The sequence below is a fragment of the Dasypus novemcinctus genome, chromosome 5, assembly GCF_030445035.2.
Source record: "Dasypus novemcinctus isolate mDasNov1 chromosome 5, mDasNov1.1.hap2, whole genome shotgun sequence".
In the NCBI taxonomy this organism is placed as follows: domain Eukaryota; kingdom Metazoa; phylum Chordata; class Mammalia; order Cingulata; family Dasypodidae; genus Dasypus; species Dasypus novemcinctus.
This window is the reverse complement of record NC_080677.1, coordinates 103,186,278-103,207,857: the sequence shown is the minus strand read 5'-3', so window position 1 is coordinate 103,207,857 and position 21,580 is coordinate 103,186,278. Positions and strand designations below refer to the sequence as shown.

At 32.4% G+C, this 21,580-nt stretch overlaps 1 protein-coding gene across 6 annotated transcripts in view; it reads left to right on the top strand.

Annotated features, from left to right (window-relative positions):
• POT1 (protection of telomeres 1) overlaps positions 1 to 21,580 on the top strand; it is a 105,644-nt gene that overhangs the window by 47,945 nt on the left and 36,119 nt on the right. For all 6 annotated transcript variants that reach the window (XM_004478252.4, XM_058297318.1, XM_058297314.2 and 3 more), the window contains 5 exons: positions 4,837 to 4,967; positions 6,467 to 6,757; positions 13,201 to 13,356; positions 18,191 to 18,360; positions 19,393 to 19,481. In XM_004478252.4, the coding sequence (XP_004478309.1) occupies positions 4,837 to 4,967; positions 6,467 to 6,757; positions 13,201 to 13,356; positions 18,191 to 18,360; positions 19,393 to 19,481 (837 nt within the window). The remainder of the gene's footprint in view (positions 1 to 4,836; positions 4,968 to 6,466; positions 6,758 to 13,200; positions 13,357 to 18,190; positions 18,361 to 19,392; positions 19,482 to 21,580) is intronic.

Genomic DNA, 21,580 nt, shown 5'->3' with positions numbered 1-21,580 from the left:
ATTTTTCCCTTTGTTTTGCTGGAAACTGCCTAACAAAGATTGTAGAGAGGTAAAATTTCTAATTTACTCCAAGTTTGAAAATGTTCTTAATCTGTCCTTATACTTCATTGATAGTTTGCCAGGTCTTGTAAAATGCTAGGATTAACATTATCATCACCCCCAATTTTGAAACCATTTATCCCATCATCTTCTAGTATCCCTCATGAGGTTAATGGAGACATCTGTTTCTAGTCCATTTTCAGTCATACCCAGATGACCAGTTTTATTCTCTGTAGAAGTTTTACAGATCTTTTATTTATGGGTAGTGTTCTCTGATTTCACAGTAATGTGGTCACTTATCCACCATTGGTGTGGTCATTCATCCTGTTTGAATTCAGTGGACCCTTTTAATCTGAAATTTGTGTTGTATAGTTCTGGTAAATTTTCCTCCCCTTTTCTTAGGCAGTTTACTTTTGGGACTTCTCTTTGACAGGTATTGTGCTGCTGTGATTGGTTTTAAGGAATATTACAGATGAGATATTGGCTGCTATTTGGTTCTGACATTTTTAGCCTGGATTAGATAGAGTAGGAACAGATATGGTAGAATATCTTTGTTTGGCTTTTCTTTTGCCCTTTGTTCCTTGGGAGTGTTACTTGCTGCTTTCTCCTACAAATGTATACCAGTACTAGGCTGTTCTATATCCAGGTGTGCTTGAACAGAGTCTCTTTCTCAGGAAACAGAGTTCGCAAAGTCTGTCTCTCCTGAGTCTTGCCTCATTCACTTATTTTTTTTTTCTCCTCTGTATTTTGTCTTATGGTCCTTTTACTTCAAGTTCTGGGAGATTTCCTCAGCTTTATAGCATCTGTCCTTTTATTCTCCTCAGCATACTAGGAAAAACAATCACTATCATCTTCTACTATACGAGACCAATAATTTGCTTGAAAAATTAAGCCATTTTTCAAATATGTAAGAATAAAGGCATAGTAAAAACCAACCTTATTAAAAATTTATTTTTGGGAAGCGGATTTGGCCCAGTGGTTAGGGCGTCCGTCTACCACATGGGAGGTCCGCGGTTCAAACCCCGGCCTCCTTGACTTGTGTGGAGCTGGCCCACATGCAATGCTGATGCACGCAAGGAGTGCCGTGCCACGCAGGGGTGTCCCCCACGTAGAGGAGCTCCACGTGCAAGGAGTGCGTCCCATGAGGAGAGCTGCCCAGTGCAAAAGAAAGTGTAGCCTGCCTAAGAATGGCGCCACCCACACGGAGAGCTGACACAACAAGATGACACAGCAAAAAAAGAAACACAGATTCCCATGCTGCTGACAGCAATGGAAGCCGACAAAGAAGACAACGCAGCAAATAGACACAGAGAACAGACAACAGAGGTGGGGAACGGGGAGGAAGGGGAGAGAAATAAATAAATAAATGAATCTTTTTTTAAAAATGTATTTTAATAAAAATTTAAGCACTGCAAACCCAAATTTTTATTCCCTAATTCCATATTTTCTTGATTTTGAAGACATGGTTCTAGCTTATTGTGCTTCTGGTTCTTCTTGTATTTGCATCAAGATTCTTTTGAAAACTTTTTCATGGTCCAGGAATGTTTTGATGAGATGACAGCTGTTTTTGCTCCATAATTGCAAATCATTGTCAATTTTATATTTATAATATCAATTCAAATGATTAATCCAATGATTTTTAAAATCATTTCTATATCATGTCTTCATTCTAATCACCTTTGTATACACACTTGCCTTTAGCATGTGTTCCCAAACCATGTCATTTAAAGTTTGTTGCACAAATGTTGCATAAGATGAAAGATTTATTATCACAGGTCCTTTTAGTAAAATGATGGTCAGTGTTCCTTCACAAAATACTACATGGTAAATGAATAACTTCCTGTTGAATGAATGGCTCAATGAATAGAAATATATTCCCTTTCTTTTCTTAGAAATATTTTGTATTTTCTTTCTGTCCTTAGGAACATTTTTCATTCACCAGTTCTTAAGTTTGAAAGACTTCATTCAGTATGTTCTCTATAAAGAGTGTAAACTACAATGTAAACTGTTATCCATGTGGTGCAGCATTGCTCCAAAATGTATTCACCAAATGGAATGAATGTCCCATGATGATGGAAGAGGTTGTTGATGTGGGAGGAGTGGGGTGAGGTTATATCGGGACCTCATATTTTTCTAATGTAACATTAAAAAAAAATAAAGATGCATAATGATCATCATCAGAATCCAGAGTACTATTATGTGTCTCTACATTCATCTTCTGATTCATTTAATAATGGTGAAATGACTTCTTCAGTGAACTTCTCTGTGACTATTGGTGAAAATTTTAAAATTTCTAAATTCTTAATTGTGTTTGTTTAAAGCTAAAAAAGAAACTCCAAAAACAATGTCTCTAAAACTAATTTTATACCTCCTTGAAAGGTGATGAAATACTTTGAGCAACACAATAAGAAAACTGAAGGATGATAAAACACTGATGATTTATTTCACTCTTGTATCTTCTAGGCAATTTCCTCATTTTGCCATTTTTAAAAATTAATTTAGTCTTTTTAGCTTATTAGGAATAATCGATGATATCATTACTAGGATAATGATATAACAAGTTTTTCCAAGATATGGGAAAAATAACATTATTAAGATCCCATAATGTATTTTAGATTTACAGAAGAGTGCAGTAAACCCATATAGTAATTGCAAGCCAGAATGTATTTTTTTTTAAGATTTATTTATTTATTTCTCTCCCCTTCCCTCCCCCCCACCCCGGTTATCTGTTCTCTGTGTCTATTTGCTGCGTTGTCTTTGTCCGCTTCTGTTGTCCGCGGCACGGGAATCTGTGTTTGTTTTTGTTGTGTCATCTTGTTGTATCAGCTCTCCATATGTGCAGGCACCATTCCTGGGCAGGCTGCACTTTCTTTCACGCTGGGCGGCTCTCCTTATGGGGCGCATTCCTTGCACATGGGGCTCCCCTACGCGGGGGACCCCCCCCCCCACGTGGCAGGGCACTCCTTGCACACATCAGCACTGTGCATGGGCCAGCTGCACACGGGTCAAGGAAGCCCGTGGTTTGAACCGTGGACCTCCCATGTGGTAGACGGACGCCCTAACCACTGGGCCAAATCGGCTGCCCCAGAATGTATTTTAGTAAGTAAAATTGCTAACTGATCTTTGGAAGAACCTCTGAGAGGGAACAGCATGAAATAGCACTCCTTAATAGTTAGACTTTCTTAAAAAAAAAAAAAAAAGAATCTCAGAAACTTAAATTGGGTCCAGTGGATCCTGCTGGTATAACAAAGGATGAGAATAATAATATCTTTTTTGCTTTTCTGAAGATAATAAGATTTTTATTTTTAAGCTTTTTCATAATTCCTTGAATAATTTTCTCTTCCTCCCTCAAAGTCGAGTCTCCTTCCTCCCTCCCCCTCTCCCTTCCATTTTTCCTCTTACATCTGATAATTGTTTGCTATCATTTTGTACTTTAAAAGTAATATTGTTTATTTTAGTTAGTAGACATTTATAGTCTTTGTATAAAAAACTTGTTTTTCCAACATACACTTTTCTTGCTTGAGAAATCTCATAGGGATTAATATTGCTAACATTGATCATGTTGATTCAAAAGTATCAATTTTAGGAGCATGGGAAGAAAACTGCCTGTCAGGCTGTAAGCCCCTAATATCCGTATGAAGGCAGATTTATTCTGGGAGCTAACACACACATTAGAAGTTTTACCTCTTCTGGATTATTTCTGTTTCCTTGGAAAAAGAGTCTCTGTTCAGGAATTGGGTGGTGTTAAAGACCAAGATCTGCCTGAGATCAGTTACAGTGGGAGTGGGGGTCAAAATGGGTGGTCAGTGAAATAATTGTCCTGTATGCAAACGTTTATTTAATCCTCTGATTTTAGCCCTACTTTTCAATCCAGTCGTTAGTCTAATGGCTTCTATCCTTACTCTAGCCACTTCATAATATCTTCTGCATTGGGGTCTTCTCTGTTCATTTTATTCCTTAACCATTTTCTTTCCCATCTTCCTGAAATATACTGATATCTTCTCCCCCACTCCTTATCTTCATTGTTTAGGGTGTATTCTTTTTTGTCTATACCATCATTACTGTAGGGTACTGGAAAGGATACGAGCTGAATGCATCTATTACAGTGTTTTCTACTGCCACTAGTGTTTGAAGTTAATATTTTTATGATAACCTAAATATCATTAAAAAAACTTTTGGCCAGTCTAAATTGTATAACATATTTCTCTTTTCTTTTAATTTATAATCTTTTATAGGTATCTAGTAAAAGTCATCATTTCCCTTTTTTGGGTTCTTATTTTATAGTTTTCTATGAATTGTGTGTTCATTTGTATTCATTTACTATACAATCCTAGGTTTTGTAACCAGATTTCAGGATCTTTATGCAGTATAGTTACTCTTCATCACATTTGCTAAGAATACCTTCTAGTCTTCTGTGCTTGCTTTAACTTTAGTTTTGTTTATTTTACAAATATTTTACTTACTTCAGTATGTTTATCTGCTTCATGATTTCTCAACTTTGAATAGAAAAGTTACTGCTCTTATAGACAATTTATATTCCGTAGGATTTTTATTTTTAATGTTTTACTAAACTTCCTGAAATATTAATTTTAGTGAAACACTTTTGCAAAACAGTTTGACAATGAGAGAGCCAAAAAAATGTCCCTACATTTTGATCCTCTTCTTAGAAGACTTAATTAAAGGGAGGAATAAAGTTCGTTTGGTGTTTTGGATACAGCATATTTTTATTTTGTCAAGTGGCTTTGAAATACTAAAAGACAGTCAATGCTAAATTCAAAATATTTTTGTGTTTTCCAGATTATTGCTCGGTTGTAACAATTGTGGATGAGACAAATGTAAAGTTAACCTGCCTGCTTTTTAGTGGAAATTATGAAGCCCTTCCAATAATTTATAAAACTGGAGATATTGTTCGTTTTCACAGGCTGAAGGTATAATTCATGCAGTCTCAAATTTATATTTGTTTGAAGAGAACTGTTGTTAACTAAAGCTAGTTAGCACTAATTGTATGGTGCTTTGTTGAAATAGGACATTATGCATTTCAGGAGATAAGAAATATAAATAGTATCAGACTTCAAATAACTTACAATGGGAAATGTCTTCATTTGAACAAACTGCTTATCTTCCTTCTCATTCAGGCTAGTTCCATTTTCACTTCTAAATAGAGATTGAGGCTTTAAAATTTTCCCCTGTAGAGTTTTAAAAGGAGCATTTGTTTTTTTAAAAACAAAGTGTAGGAAGATTGGAAAATTATATTATTCTTTCCCACTTGTTGTATTCAAGTGCAATGAGAGTATTGAGACATTCTCAAACAGAAAATGAAAGTATGTTGTTCTTCATTTTTGAAAAGTGTGTTAAAATATGACCAGGTACTTTCTGAATTATGCTAGCAGTTAAATAAACCAGTGTAAGAAAATCAATATGAAAGTAGAGCTATTAAAATAGTGTTTTTAGTAATAATTTTAAAATTTAAGAATGCAAAATGTTGCCTTAAAAATGGTTACCATTGTTGCTATACATAGTTTCCAAGCACCCTCTTCATTATTTTGGTTGTTTTTTACTTCTAATGCTTCAATTTATCTGTGTCCCTCGCTGTCACTGTGTCACAGTGATGCTCAATAACTGAGGACAGCATTCCAGATGTGTTCTGTTCTGAAACAGTGAGAATATTACCTCTCATGATCTTTTAATGCTCTTTCTTTGAGGATAGAGGAATAGTAGAGAGTATTTGCATGAACATAAAAATGCAATTATTATCATCATAGCAATTTACTGCAGGCATTCAGCCTTCAAAAATTGTGTATTTTGTATACTCTTTTTTTCCTAGAGGATTTGTGTTCAAACAGTGCATCTTCCTCTTTCATTGTTTTTAGTGATCTTATTGTTTAGTTGAAGTAGAATATACATTCAAAAAAAGTATACCTTCATAATATACAACTCATTTGTTGAAATAAAAGCATACTATAGTAGGGTCACTGTACATGTGGCCCTTTTGGGGAAAAAAGTCTTTACAGATGTAAATAAATGAGGGATCTCCAGATAAAATCATCCTGGATTAATTAGGTGGGCCCTAAATCCATTGGTAAGTGTTCCCTAGAAGACAGGAAGCAAAGAGACAGTGGGAAGAAAGCCATGTAAAAGACGGAGGCAGATATTGGGGTTATGCAGTTACTAGCCCAGGAACATCGGAAACCAACAGAACCTGGAACAATCAAGAAAGGACTCTCCCTTAGGACTCTCAGAGAGCACTTGGTCCTGCCAACCCCTTGATTTCAGACTTCTGACCTTCAGAACAGGGAGAGAATATTTCCTCTATTAATGTATTGACAAGATACTGTAATTGCTCAAGTTTATTCAGTTCCTGGGTTCTGTACCAGTAAACATTTATGTCTGTTTCTGTTTTGTTGTCTACTTTGCCCCGTTTTCTTAGATCCAGGTATATAAAAAGGAGACTCAAGGTATCACCAGCCCTGGCTTTGCTTCTTTGACATTTGAGGGAACTTTGGGAGCTCCTATCATACCTCGTACTTCAAGCAAGTATTTTAACTTCACCAGTGAGGACCACAAAATAGTAGAAGCCTTACGTGTTTGGGCATCTAATCATATTTCACCTTCTTCAACATTACTAAAATTGTGTGATGTTCAGCCAATGCAGTATTTTGACTTGACTTGCCAGCTCTTGGGCAAAGCAGAAGTGGATGGAGCATCATTTCTTCTAAAGGTGGATGTTTTTTTTAAATATTTGATATTATAAGTTAGCATCGTCTATATGTCTGTAAAGAGCTTATATTTGAGGATTCTGATGGAATAAATATGCATGCTCCATTACATTAAGGAACTTAAAAATAAACATCACTTTTGGTGAACCTGTGTATTCATGCTACTCCAACACTTCTCTTTATACTTTTCTTGCAGAGAAATGTAGTTTTATCAGATATGTATTTTAAATATAGTTTATACTATATTTATTTATGGGATTCTTATTTTAGTAATAATGAAATATGGACTTATTTTCACTGTTAATTTTTTTAGTTGCTGTTCTGTAAATGTTGCTTTCAGGGTAGCCTTTCCTCTCATTAGTTTTCTTTTTTAGTCCATCAATGTTGGGTTCTCTTCCCACATCCTTTCACTGCCTGCTTTCATGGAGAAATCACAGACAGTTTTGAAGTATTTGTTTTTATTGTTAGGTTTTTTGTTTTAAAATCGGCAGGATAAAAAGGTAACATAAGGCCATCTGAGCTTTGTTTATACCTACCCCACTTTAGCACATGAAGAGCTTCTGAGGAAGACAATTTCCAAATGTTTTCCATCCCTACCCAACCTAGGGAAGATACATTTGAAGAAACAAAACAAACACTCTTTCAATCCTGTGCCTATAGTACTTTACTTCTCAATCCTTTGACTCTTATAGAGCAATAGGACAACAGTGGCACTTAGACTAGTATCTGGGTTAAGCATTATTATCATTTGCATCTTGTCCATATTAAGCAATGATGAAAATAGAAATCTTTGATTAAAACATGAAGTTTTAGAAGTTGAAAATAGCACATATTTATATACACATGAAATACTCTGAAAGAGTACATCCATGTTATATAGAAAGTAATTAAGTCAAGCATGACAAACCTGAAACTAAAACAATGTAGAATCATCCAAAGTTAGAAGGAATCTTAGGTCAACAAGTGTATTTTACTGTACATTTACATACATGAAAACCAAACAAAGGGTATTTGTTGTCCACTGAACATTTCCAATGCCAAGGAATATACTACTGTGCAGAGAAGTATACTTAATTTTTGACTGTTTTGTTATTGGAAAATTCTTAAATTCTCAGATAAAATCTGCCACCTTTTGACTGATAAAATTGGATCTACATTTTTCCTCTAAAGCAACACAACGTATTCCTGCATCCCATCTTTATAGATAGCCTCTTTAAATAGATGAAAACAGCTTTCATGTAGCTTTTATTTTAACATACAGCATTCAGAAGTAAATAACAGAAGTTAAATTAGTAAGGCTTTCTTGAAGGCAATTTTAAAATAAATCTCTAAAGTCTTTGTATGCCATTTGATTCAACAGTTCTATTTTTGTAAATTTATTTTAAGGAAATAATTTAAAATGTGTACAAAAACAAATTTATAAAAATATTTATCCATGTATTTCTTACAGTAACAAAAATTTGAAAAAAATGCTAACAATAGAGAATAAATTATGTGAACTGTTTATGTATGACTGAACACTCTGTGACCATAAATGACATGTCAAAATGTACTTACTGAAATGGATGTTAACACTGTTCTGTTTAATGATGGATACAGTTTCATTAATAAATATAGATGTAGGTGGAGATATAGATATATAGATATAACAAGAGTATATCAGACAATATATAGCATTATTTTACTAATATTATCTCTGGAAAGTAGAATTGAGTGGTACTTTTTGTTCTGGCAATGATTTTCCTATCACATATCTGAAATAATTTCTTAAATTAATATTTTTTAAAAACAGAAAGGAGCTAGCTATTAATCCAAATGACGTTGGTTAGCATGAAATATGGCATAATTATTTCTTGTTTCAACCTGCACATGGTACTAATATTAGTCCTTTTTTTAGTAACTATAATGCATTCCTTTTCAGTTTTTGTAGTAGCCTTATTATACAACTGTGGTTTGCATTAAAAGTATGATTTAATAAATCTGTAGACTTAACATTAATCCAAATTTCTCTTATTCTATGCTCATATAATTTATCTTTCTGAACAATAAACTCTTAAATTGGATTTACTTTAAAGACATATAGTATTTTTTAAAAGTTTCCAAAGTGTTGGTACAGCCTCATCTTTTGAGTGTTTTGTTTGTTTGCTTTTGGTAAACAGCCAGAAGTCATGCATAACCAGAACTAGTGGGTAGTTTGTGTATCTAATTTGTAATGCAGTTTGGAGACCCAAAAAGCTTAACATGAATCAGAAAATCATCATATTAAGAGATTATTCATATATGTGCCTTTTACCTCTTTGTAGGGAAATGGCAGAGATATGCTTTATCTGATAAAATAATATGATTAATCCCAAAGATATAATTAATGTTAACCTAATTTATTAAGGATTAGCTATTTTACTGTGTATTTACATATATGAAAAACAAACAAACAATTTTAATGTTTATTTCTAACTCAGGAGTTAAAAGTCAATTTAAAGGATTTATAAAAAGAAATCTGCTGACTAGATTCCCATCGCCTGTATTTGTAATTTGTGACATATTACAAAATAAAACGTTGAGTTAAAATTTGAAAATTATTTTATTGGAAATTATATACTTCTTTTGAAACCCCATTGTAACAATTCAGTGAGGATATTTGTACTTCCAAGATAAAAAAAAAAAGTTTGAGTGCTAAGATAATAATTTTACCATAGCAAAATTACTGCAAACATTTATTCCCCAAAAAAGACACCATAGGGAAATATTTTCTTTTGGCTCAAAATTAATAAAATTATAAATTCAAAATTTTGTTAGAAAACAAAGTTAAATATTTAGAGGTTAAGGAAATACTGTTGTTTTAAAGAGAAATTATGATTAAAATTACTAAGACTATAATTTTCATGGGAATTGATTAGAGGATACAATCAGAGATATACTCAGAAGCAAAATAAAAGCCTTAAATTAACATGAACAAAAAAATGACATAGCATTATTAGAATAAGCTTTCAACTGAGAAACTGAAAAATAGCAAAACAGAACTATAGAATGCAAGAGAGAAGTATTTTATTAAGGTGTTTAATTTCTGGATAGATCATTTTAGCATAGTCCAGAAAATTTTCAAATATGTTTAAGTGATATATAGTGAAAAGTCTTCTTCCTTGCCTATATCCCTTGACAGTGTCTTCCTCCACAAAACAGATAATTACTGAAGTTGTTTTCATGAATACCTTTTCAAACATATTTTAGCACATATATAAATACAAATTCTTTTTTACATACATGATATCATACTATACAAAATGCTGTATCGTTGCCTTTTTCTCTTTACTCTGTCATGGAGATCTTACCACATCACAGCCTAATTAAGCTTCCCTCATTCCTTTTTATTATTTTTTATTTCATTGTAAGTATGTATCACATGATTTATTTTAACTTGCATTCTATTGGTGAGTATTTAGGTGGTTTATTTAAATTTATAGTCCTTTACCATATGTGCTCAGATCTGTGACGATGAATTGATACAAATAGAATTTCAGAATCACGGGCTATGTGTTTTTCGATAGCGTTTGCTAAGTTACCTTCTATAGCCATGTATTAGACTGTTTCCTAACAGTAAGGTATGAATAAATTCTTATAGTAAATTATCTTTTTTTAAATAGAAAATGTTAAAATAGATAAATTCAAAAGCTAAGAACAAAGTTTGGCTATTTAAGTTAATAAAAGACAAAGAATTTTATAAATCAGGAACAAGACAGAGGATATAGCTGATATATATATATATATGTGGAGAGTTTAAGTAAACATGGGCTATTGTATTCATATCTTATGCTGTTAATTATAAAAGTTTAAATTAAATTACTTTTTCATTTTTTTAATGGTTGAAGGATTAATTCCTGAAAAGGTCATTATCCCAGATAATGAGCTCTTTTAAGCTAAATTATACCAAAAGCAGAACAATGTAATGCAAAACAAGGGCACAACATCCAGTTTCATTTGTAAATATAGAAACCAAAATTCTTGATCAAATACCATCAAACAGATTACAATAATATATTAAAAGAATAATACACTCTAATCAACACTGTTTATTTTTAGAATTCAGACATAGTTTGATGTCATATCAATATGGATGGAGTATGTACTGAGTCATGACACTAGTGGGCGAAAGCATAAAAATTATGTTATCTCCATGGTTATTAAAAATGTTTGTGAAAGCTTTTAGTATGAATAAATAGTATGTTTCTTTTTTAATTGATTTATTTATTTTTAGTATGTTTTATTAAGCTGGTAAAGAGTATCTATATTAAGCCAAAGAAGCAAAACATTTAATGGTGAAAATCTAGAGTCATTAATGCCAGGAACAACACAAAAATACCCATTATATTCTTAGTTGTATAATATTGTTTGGGAAATCTCAGCCAATTCAATAAGATAGGGAAAACAAATGAAAGATTTAACTTTTTTAAAGAAAAAAAAGTCAGCATTCATAAGATAAGAAAAATCCTAAATAATTTATTGAAAAAGTAAAAATTTGAATTAACGAAACTATTCAATAGGATAACCAGGTTAAAACCATTGTTAAAGTATATCTTTATATGTATATAAGCAATAAAAAGAACATATAATTGAATAAAAGATTTTTCAAAGCAGCAACAAAACTCAAACTAATACAGTAACTAAGAAATATATGAACTTCTATGAAGAAAACAAAACTTTACTGAGGAGCATAAAAAAAACTTGAACTGTTAAAAAACATTGTTTCTTCCATAAAGTGCTCTGAAAAAAAAAGCGATTTTAATTTAAACCATATTTTAATTGACTAATTCTGAAGTGCATTAAAGAAAATAAATTATCATGAATAAAACAAAAACGAGAACTTTGAAAAGTGAAGTGAGACTTTCATAGTAGATATTAAAACACCGTGAAACTATAGCAGTTAGAGCTTTAGTAAGATAAATCATTGGAAAAGATAAGAAGCCCCAAAAAACAGTCTATACCTATAAAAATCAGCATATGATAAAAGTAGCATTGAATAATTTTACATTAGTGAAGAAAGAATATATTATTAAATAAATGATTGTTATCATTTTGGAAAAACTAATATGATTTGTATATAATATACAAATTCCTAAAAGTTTAAGTTTTAGTTTGAAACTGCTAAAGTTCTGGGAATAAAGGTATATATTTTTATGATTTCTAGGCAAATAAAGCCAGAGCATAAAGGCAATGTAGCCACTCTTCACCCTTTCATCCTTTGCTCTAAAATTCTTAGGTCTGTAAAGCCATTTTAAAATCAAAAGAGCAATGTATACAAAATTAAAGAAATAAAAGTGAAGAAAAATGCCTGTAATTAATAATGTTACTGTTCCCGTAGTGATTGACCTGGTTCTTGAAATATTTTAGGGCAGAGTGACACAAACGCAGGACGTGATTATTAATTTGAAACTTATTACTGTCACCAACATTATTCAATACTTTTGTGATCTGACTCTAGCAGCTACCTTCTCTATAGATATTTAGTGTTTTCCTTCCAACTGCCTTTTTACTCTTGTCAGGTCAAACTTCTCACAGGCATCTGCTCCTCACACCAACTGCCTTTTGTCATTTAGCCCATTTAGCCCTGAAGACCCCAGCACAGCACAGGCTAGCTTATCTCTTGCAGATAGGGTAGTGCATACTCATCCCGTTTCCATGTCCACTTTCTTATTTAGTATAGCTTGCACAGCAATCCTTATATATCTTTCCCATTTCCAGCCCCCACGATTTCTCATTCGTGTTCAAAATATTCATATGATTGTGTGCAAAATATTCATATCTGTATTTTTGAAGGGCTTTTCTAAAACAGAGCAAAATTAAAAGATGGGCAAAGGTCATGATACATTCCTGACTAGGAATTTGTCTTAAGAAGGTTTGCAGATACTCATAAAGTTTTATATAGAAGATGGTAATCACTGAATTATTTATAGTAGCACAAGATTTGAAACAACCCAATTGACCAAATGATGGTATTGGTAAATAAATTCAGGTGCTTTCAATACCAAAAAATAATAGGAAGCTTTTGAAAATCATATTTGAGAAGGATAGTAAATTGCTTAATAGAGTGTTCAGCAATAAACCAAGAAAAGGCAGAAAAAAGATGCCAATTTGTAAAAAAAAAAAGCAAGCAAAAAACCTCACATTAAATACATACACACACAAAAAAAGATGAAGTAAATGCAGCAATATGTTATGATTTTGTTTATGCTCATAGTGTGGATTATTTTTATTTTCTTCTTTGTACTCTTCTGCATTTTTCACATTACCCAGTTTGTATAAATCAGAAAATAATACACATATTTAAAATGCTGCACATATTTAGAAGCATACATTTAATTACTTTTAAGTTATATTTCCAGAAATTAAAACTTTTTTCAGCTCAGCAGTTTTATAAAATATTAAACCTTGTTCTGTCTCCTTATGGCAGGTATGGGATGGCACCAGGACTCCATTCCCATCTTGGAGGGTCTTAATACAAGACCATGTTTTTGAAGGTGATTTAAGTCACATCAACCGACTGCAGAATCTGACAGTAGACATTCTAGTCTATGATAATCATGTACAAGTGGCAAGATCTCTGAAGGTAATGTTGAATAGCAAACAAGTTTACTCTTTTATATTTTTCATAAATTTAGGAATAAATTACATTTATAAGTGATATTTAGAGTTTAGAAATGAACTTTATTCTTTAAATTGTAATATATGTTTAAAATAATTAAAAGGTATCTTAAGTTAGAATGGATTGAACAACCTTTTATAAATTTGAGAACTTTTCCTGAAAATCTTAAATCCTTACACAATTTTACTATAAAAATAGTAAAGAAAAAATGTATAAGATGTATTGCCTTAAAATGATAAAGTATGTATAAAATGCTGTAACTGTAAATGTTATTGATTGTTAATTGGTTTAATACAATTTAGCTGGTAACTTTGTACTCAGTTTAAGATTGTTAAGTCACCTCTATTTTAATAAAATTGTGTGTGTATTGGAGTATTGTACAATTTTTAGAATTTGCTCACTGATGAAGTACAGTTTTTCTAAGTACTGTACAGTTTAGATACGGTACTTCTTGATTATTAACAATGCAAATTTTAGGGGCTATTTTTTCATTTTATTGAATCTTTTATTTGCAAGTGTCCTTTCTAGCAAAGAATGCTATCATAGTAATGAGTAATGTGTGTTAAGCACTTCTTGGATAGCTATGCAATAGGTACTCTCATCATCCCCATTTTCCCATTTTACACAAGAGAAAACAGAGAAACTTAGAGTTTAAGTGAATTACCCAACGTTTGAACACATGAAGTTAGTATTAAAACTCATGATGTCTGTTTCCAGAGCCAGTCCTCTTATGCACTAAAACGAAATGACTTCCTTCATTGCAAATATTTTCTAGCCTATGTATAAGAAGTTAAATAAGATCTATATTAATGAATCGCAACTTTTCAGATCTGAATTTGTTTTCATTTGTAAATAAATGTCCATGGTGAAGGAACTATTTGTTCTACCTCAGTGTTACAAATAAACTCACCCAACTCAAATCAATAAATTAGGTTAAAGGCATAGTCCAGGATAGTAAGGACAGCACTCTCTGGTCCTTTATTCATGTGTATATATAGAAGCATACCTGAAATGTCAGAGAAAATTAACTGAAGGTACAGTTTTATGCCCTTAACAACTTTTTCATTGATTACTTTTTTCAAAATAAAAATGAGAAAGCCAATTCCAAAGTGTTTTTGTAAGAAGTCCTTTTATGAATGAAAAGAATTTCCATTCTAGAGTCACTTCATGTATACCGTCTTCATAATGACTTTTACCATTTAATTTTTTTCTCTTTCCACATGCTGGCCTTCAGAGGCCTTTCAAATCCCCCTTCCTTGTCCAAATCCTTACAACACCTCGTACAGTGCTTTCTATGTATTAACACAATATAAATAGTATTTGCTGGTAAATGAATGTATGTGAGTACTGGAAATTTTTTCACATATTTTTCTGTTCTCCTTTTTGATTGTCTGCTTTATTCCATCCACTAGAGGGTGATATGAGCACACACAATTAAGAAACTCTATAGTTCTTTATTTCTGAGCTATCAAAGCATATTATTTATCTGCAGTACAGAAAAAAAAATGTAAAGAACTTTATGTGTAAGCAGTATAACTTTACACTTAACATGCACTGACATCACATTCATTTGTTCTGAGGCAACCTCTGTAACACTTCATATATTAAATAATTTAAGAAATCTCAAGAATCAGATGACATTTGATACAAATGATTTCTTGTCAACCCTTGAAGACAGTTTATAAAATTGTGTATAAAATTGCATTTTATACACAAACACATAGAACCAATTAAAAAGATTTGTGTGGTATAGAAGCAAAAAATAATGTTATTGTTTTAAATAGAATAGTTAGGGCAATTCTCAAGTATAATATAATTAACAACTATTAATGATACATTTTACAGCCTAAATTGCCCTTAATATTTTCCTAAATCTTGCTTTTTAAAGTACAGTATGTCATTCCCTAAACATTTCACAAAGATACACAGACATACAATGGCATTTCAGACACTTTGCCTAGAAATTAAAGTTGCATTTTAAAAATCCTCAGTCTTATCCTGGCACAATTTTAAAAAATTATTACAAAATATACATAGTCATATTATGCTTTCACCTTCACTGGCCCAAGAGCTGTACTATGTTTGTTTTAAGGCATGCACAGGGAATGAAAAATACTAAACCTAGAGAAAGAGTCTTGACTTTTTATAGGGAATATTTTATTTTTGAAGGAATAGTTATTGCTATATTAGCCGAGTTTGCTTTGCTTTTTTATTAGTGTTTTTGTATTGAAATGGACTTTTCTAACAGTTTTGTAAAGTAGATTTTTGTAATGTTTGGTTATGACACCCTCACTTATACTTTTGGAATCTTAGCACATTACTGACAAGACTAAACAACATTTGTCTATAATTGTAGAGCATCTGGCACATTTCATTGTATATTTAACCAAGTTTTAAAAAAATACAATGCTGCCTCCAGAAGGAATTTCTGGAAATAACAACTTATTGTCTTTAAAGCCTATTTAAATAAATAAATTCTACGTTGGCCTTTAATTTTGATTTTATTATCACATATAATAGTAGGACAGGTAAGATAATAATCCATATGCCTGCCATCCAAATTTAACATTTATAAATGTTTTATGACATTTATTTTTAAGATTTATCTCTGTGGATGCATATGTCTCTGCATTAATATCAGACTTTTAAAATTACTGTACCTTTATTTTTATACGGTATTTTATAGGACAAGCACCTTTCCTTATTCTTTGAAATTTAGCTTGCTGTTCTCATACATATAAATTTTAGGATCAGCTTTATAAATTCCATGAAAAACACTGGAGATTTTGGTTGAAATTGCATTGAAATCCAGGATGAATTTTGAGGAGATTATCATCTTTGTTATATCAAAGATTTTCCTCTATGAGTATCGTATTTATTCCCATGTACTTAGTCCTTCTTTTAAGTCTTTTATAGATTATATAGTTTTATTTATTATGGATAGCAAAAAAGTATCACAAAATAGTAAATATTCAAAAATAATGAGATAAAAGTAATTAGAAATTGAAAATTTATATTTTCTTCCAGTTTCTCATTTTGTAGTCCAGGAAGAAAATGAATGTTAACCTTTTTTTTTCTTTTGGTGTTTTCCTTCTCTGACTCTCTCCTTTGCTTTTTCCCTGCCATGATTTAGATGTAAGTTAAATAAGTCAGAGAAAAAAGGCTAATAAATACCCTGCCTCCCCTTCCCTCATTAAAAAGCCTACATTCGATGGGAAAAGACCCTTGAGTATGAAAGAGTGGGATCTGGGAGGGTGGATTTTCCTCCCTTATTTTTCTTTCTCTTTTAATCCTTCTGCATCAGAGCTAGAAGTCTCTGTGAAATAGAATTAAGAGACATAGCCATAAGCACAGGTGGGAAGGTTGGTTTGCTATATCCTCTTTATTTTTTTTAATCTTTTATTCCCCATTATGTAGCTTTTCTGTCATATACAAGCTCACCATTGTTACTCAATCCTGAGCTCATAGGCAAAAAGAGAATGGCAGTCCCTTCAGGTGTCCAGCAGCCAGAAGTATTGTTTTTATCTAAGTGAAGTAAATTTCCTAGTTTAGAACTCTGTTTTAAAAACAAATCTGTCTTTCAGCATGTGACTTAGGTTACATTTCTTTTGGTAGGTGGCAGTTTCTTTGAATAAAATTCTGCATTTTTCTCATTTGAAATCTTCATTAGAAGAAAATTTCGGGAAACGGACTTGGCCCAGTGGTTAGGGCGTCCGTCTACCACATGGGAGGTCCGTGGTTCAAAACCCAGGCCTCCTTGACCCGTGTGGAGCTGGCCCATGTGCAGTGTTGATGCATGCAAAGAGTGCTGTGCCACGCAGGGGTGTCCCCTGCGTAGGGGGACCCCACGCTCAAGGACTGCGCCCCATGAGGAGAGCTGCCCAGCATGAAAGAAAGTGCAGCCTGCCCAAGAATGGCTCTACCCACATGGAGAGCTGACACAACAAGATGACACAACCGAAAGAAACACAGATTCCCATGCTGCTGACAACAACAGAAGCAGACGAAGACGACGCAGCAAATAGACACAGAGAACAGACAACCCGGGCAGTGGGGTAGGGGGTGAAGGGGAGAGAAATAAATAAATAAATCTTTAAAAAAAAAAGAAGAAGAAAATTTCAAATTCTCTCTAATGAAAGACAGTTTAAAGACATTTGGCAAAACATCTAAAATTAACTGTAGAATAATTATGCTAAATAGTCCAAGTGGAAATTGTCTAGTCTATAAAAACTTAGTTGTAGAAGCCACAAGTCAAGATCAAAATTCAAAACTATAATTGGTTTAATCCTGTATTTGCACTCATAGAGTGCATTTCACACTCTAGCAGTGTGAGGCACAAATGCTTTATTATAAAAGTTTTTCTTTCCATAGAACTTATGAGATAGGGGAGTGCTTATTATTTTGAGATATAGCATACTTAAAAATTTTTTCTGGTGTTCCTGTAATGAGGGTGTTATACTGATCATAATTAAAGCAAGTTATTTGCAGAAACCCTAATGAAATAAAGGATTTCATTTAGGTACTGAGTTTCTTAACCTACTATATTTCATTTATGTTAAGATATAATTTCTTCATATTTTAAAATTTTTGAACTGGGTATATGTATACACATATACACACATTTTAGTTTTGTTAGTGTCCATGGGGCTCATATTCAGCCGGTACACACCAGTGTAATATATCAGCCAATATCCTTTCTGTTTGGTAAATGTCCCTCTCATATTGGTTGTTAAATATTTTGAATATAAAAAAAGTTCATTTGTCCCCTATTTTCTAAATAACAAATGTCTATTTTTAGGTTGGAAGCTTTCTTAGAATTTATAGTCTCCATACCAAACTTCAATCAATAAATTCAGAGAGCCAATCAGTATTATTAGTTCTAGAATTTCATCTCCATGGAGGTACCAGTTATGGTCGAGGAATCAGGGTCTTGCCAGAAAGTAACTCTGACGTGGATCAACTGAAAAAGTAAGCTTATTAAATAACTATATAGAAAATATGATTAAGATATTCATTAAGCTGTTTTAAAGATAATATTGTTCCAGAGGGCTTTCCGATAGGTTCCTTGTAGTTGATCCTCATAGCTTTGTACTGTTATCCATCTTTTTCAATTGTGAAGTCAAAACAGAAATCAAGGGTTTTAGGTTCAGTTAGCTTATTATTAGGAGAACCAGGATTATAGTCTGTTTTGCAGCCCTTGGTACCTGCTCTTACACTTACGCTTTCCTCTCCTGTTTGCTATACTCACTAAGTACAGCAACAAAAGGAGAAAAAGGAGCCTATCTAGGGTTCCAAAAATACTTAATCCTGCCACAAAAAAGTATTACCTTTCCCAAGTGCTTATACCAGATTAAATAGGGAACAGAAGTGTTTTACTGTGTCACATTTTTAAAACTTTCAGATGTACTCAGAAAGTGAAATGCCATTTGTGGAGTTTTCTTTTTCCTAAAGTATGCTTAATGGTTACTGTGTACAGAAACTTTTTGACTACTATTGTAGTGTAGAGATAAAAATATATCCTGTTTTTTCCAAAGAGATAGAGAAAATATTGTTCAGTAGAAGGAAATGAAACTATTATTTCTTTTAAATTATTGAAATCACTGTGACTTTAAAACCAATTTAATAATCTATTTTAATAATCTTGTCAGTTTCACTTCTGTACATCTCATATTGCAATGTGTAGCAGCATAGTATTTTACTTTTTTGAATTGAGTGAAATTTTTCAGACTCAATGTCATCTGATAAATTCCTAGCTTAATTTTATTTACTGCATTTTATCATTCCCCTTTTCCATTTCTGTCTTTGCATACTCAAATTTTTATTAATAACTTTTGAGGGGCCTTGGTTAAGATAAAAGCTATATACCCTCAACTGAAAAAAAATGTATGACACTCAAAGTTTTGTGTATAATTTCAGTGAGTCCCTGGATTCTGTTGGTGGAGCTAAAGTATATTGACTTTGTTTCACACATATTTTGAAATCATATTCTTTCAATTTTAGGGTATTAGAATCTGTAGATTTGACGGCCAATCAACAGTTAGATGGTATCTCTCTGCCAGAATATGAGGACAGCTTTCCAACCTTTTCAAGTAAGGAAAGTTTTTAATGTTCACAATTTAATTCTTACTAAATGTTTATAAATATATATATGTGTGTGTTTATATATGCTCACTCACATATACACAATGTATGTATATATATATATTCATTAAAAATTTGCATTAATTTCCTAGGAAACTATTTTGCTTGTCTGTTTCTAAAAGGAGCAGTGGTTGCCTTTGCTGCTTTATTTCGGCCAAAGTATTTTTTTAAAAGCAGTTTTACTGAGATATGATCACATACCATACATACTATCCAAAGTGTGCAATCAGTAGTTTTTAGTATAATCACAGTGTTGTTCATTCATACCCACAAAAAGTTTTAAAACAATTTCATATTCAAAAAAAGAAAAACTCCTAATCCCTTAGCAGTCACCTCTCAATTCCTCTATCCTTTCCCTGTCCCACATAACATTTAATCTAATTCTATCTTTATATATTGATTTATATTTACATTTTATATAAATGGAATCGTATAATATATAGTACTTTGTGTCTGGTTTCTTTCACTTAGCATAGTGCTTTGCTTTGTTTTGTTTTGTTTTGATATTAACATCTTGTAACAATAACATAAGCTTTTCAGTTTCAAAGAAAAACAGTCGTATATATACAATATTACCTATATTCGTATTTCACACAAGGTGTTACTGTGCTGAATAGTTGCATGTTACACCTTTTAGCTTTCCTTTTGGTAATATACATGACCTTAGTCTTCCCTTTCAACCACTGTCACATGAATGTAATAGCACTGCTAGTTACAAAAATTACGTTGTGCTTTCACCTTTTCTACTCATTTCCAAAGATTAACACATGGCCTTTTTACCACTTCTGCATAAATTAACCCTCAGCTTTCCATTCTTTGACCTAATGTATTTTCTGATGACCCATATTCTCCTTTTAACTCCATGAGTTTACACAATGAATTTTGTTCATAATAGCATAATCACACAGTTTTTCGTGTCTGGCTTGCTTCACTCAATATACTCCAGGTTCATCCATGTTGTCATATGCTTTACAACTTCATTTCTTACAGCTATATAATATCCCATCTTGCGTATGTACCACAGTTTATTTATCTTTCATTGGTTGATGGACACCTGAGTTGTATCCATCTTTTGGCAATCATAAATAACGCTGCTAAGAGTATCAGTACACAGATGTCTTTTCATGTCTCTGCTCTCAGTTCTTCTGGGTATATACCCAATAGTGGTATTGCCGGTCACAAGGCAAATCTATATTCAACTTCTTTAGGAATTGCCAAACAGTCCTCCACAGTGGCTATACCATTCTACATTGCCACCAACAGTGAATACGTGTTCTAACACTTGTAGATCTCTGTGCTTTTAATAGTGGCCATTCTAATTGGTTTGAAAGGATATCTAATTGTAGCTTTGATTTACATTTCCCTAATCACTAGTAATGTTGGACATTTTTTCATGTGTTTTTTTCACCATATATATTTCTTCTTTGGACAAATGTCAATTCAAGTGTTCTGCCCATTTTTGAATCAGGTTTTTTTATTGTGGAGTTGTATGATGTCTTTATATATCATGCATATTAAATCCTTATCAGATATGTAATTTCCATATATTTTCTCCCATTGAGTCAGTTGCTTTTTCAGCGTTTTGACAAAGTCCTTTGAGGTACAAAAATATTTAATTTTGAGAGGGCCAATTTATCTATTTTTTATTTTGCTGCTTGTTCTTTGGGTGTAAGATCCAAAATACCACCACCTACCACAAGATCTTGAAGATATTTCCCTACATTTTCTTCTTGGAGTTTCATGGTTGTCTCTTTTGTATTTAGGTCTTTGATCCATTATGAATTAATTCTTGTATAGGAAGTAAGATAGGGGTCCTCTTTCATTCTTTTGGTTATGGATATCCAGTTCTCCCAGTACCATTTGTTGCAAGAGACTGTTTTGTCCTGTTAACATGGGTTTGGTAGGTTTGTCAAAAACCCGTTGGCCATAGAGGTGAGGGTTTATTTCTGGTTTCTCAGTTCTCTTCCACTGATCAATGTGTCTGTCTTTTATGCCAATACCATGCTGTTTTGACCACCTTAGCTTTGTTTTATGTTTCAGTGTCAGA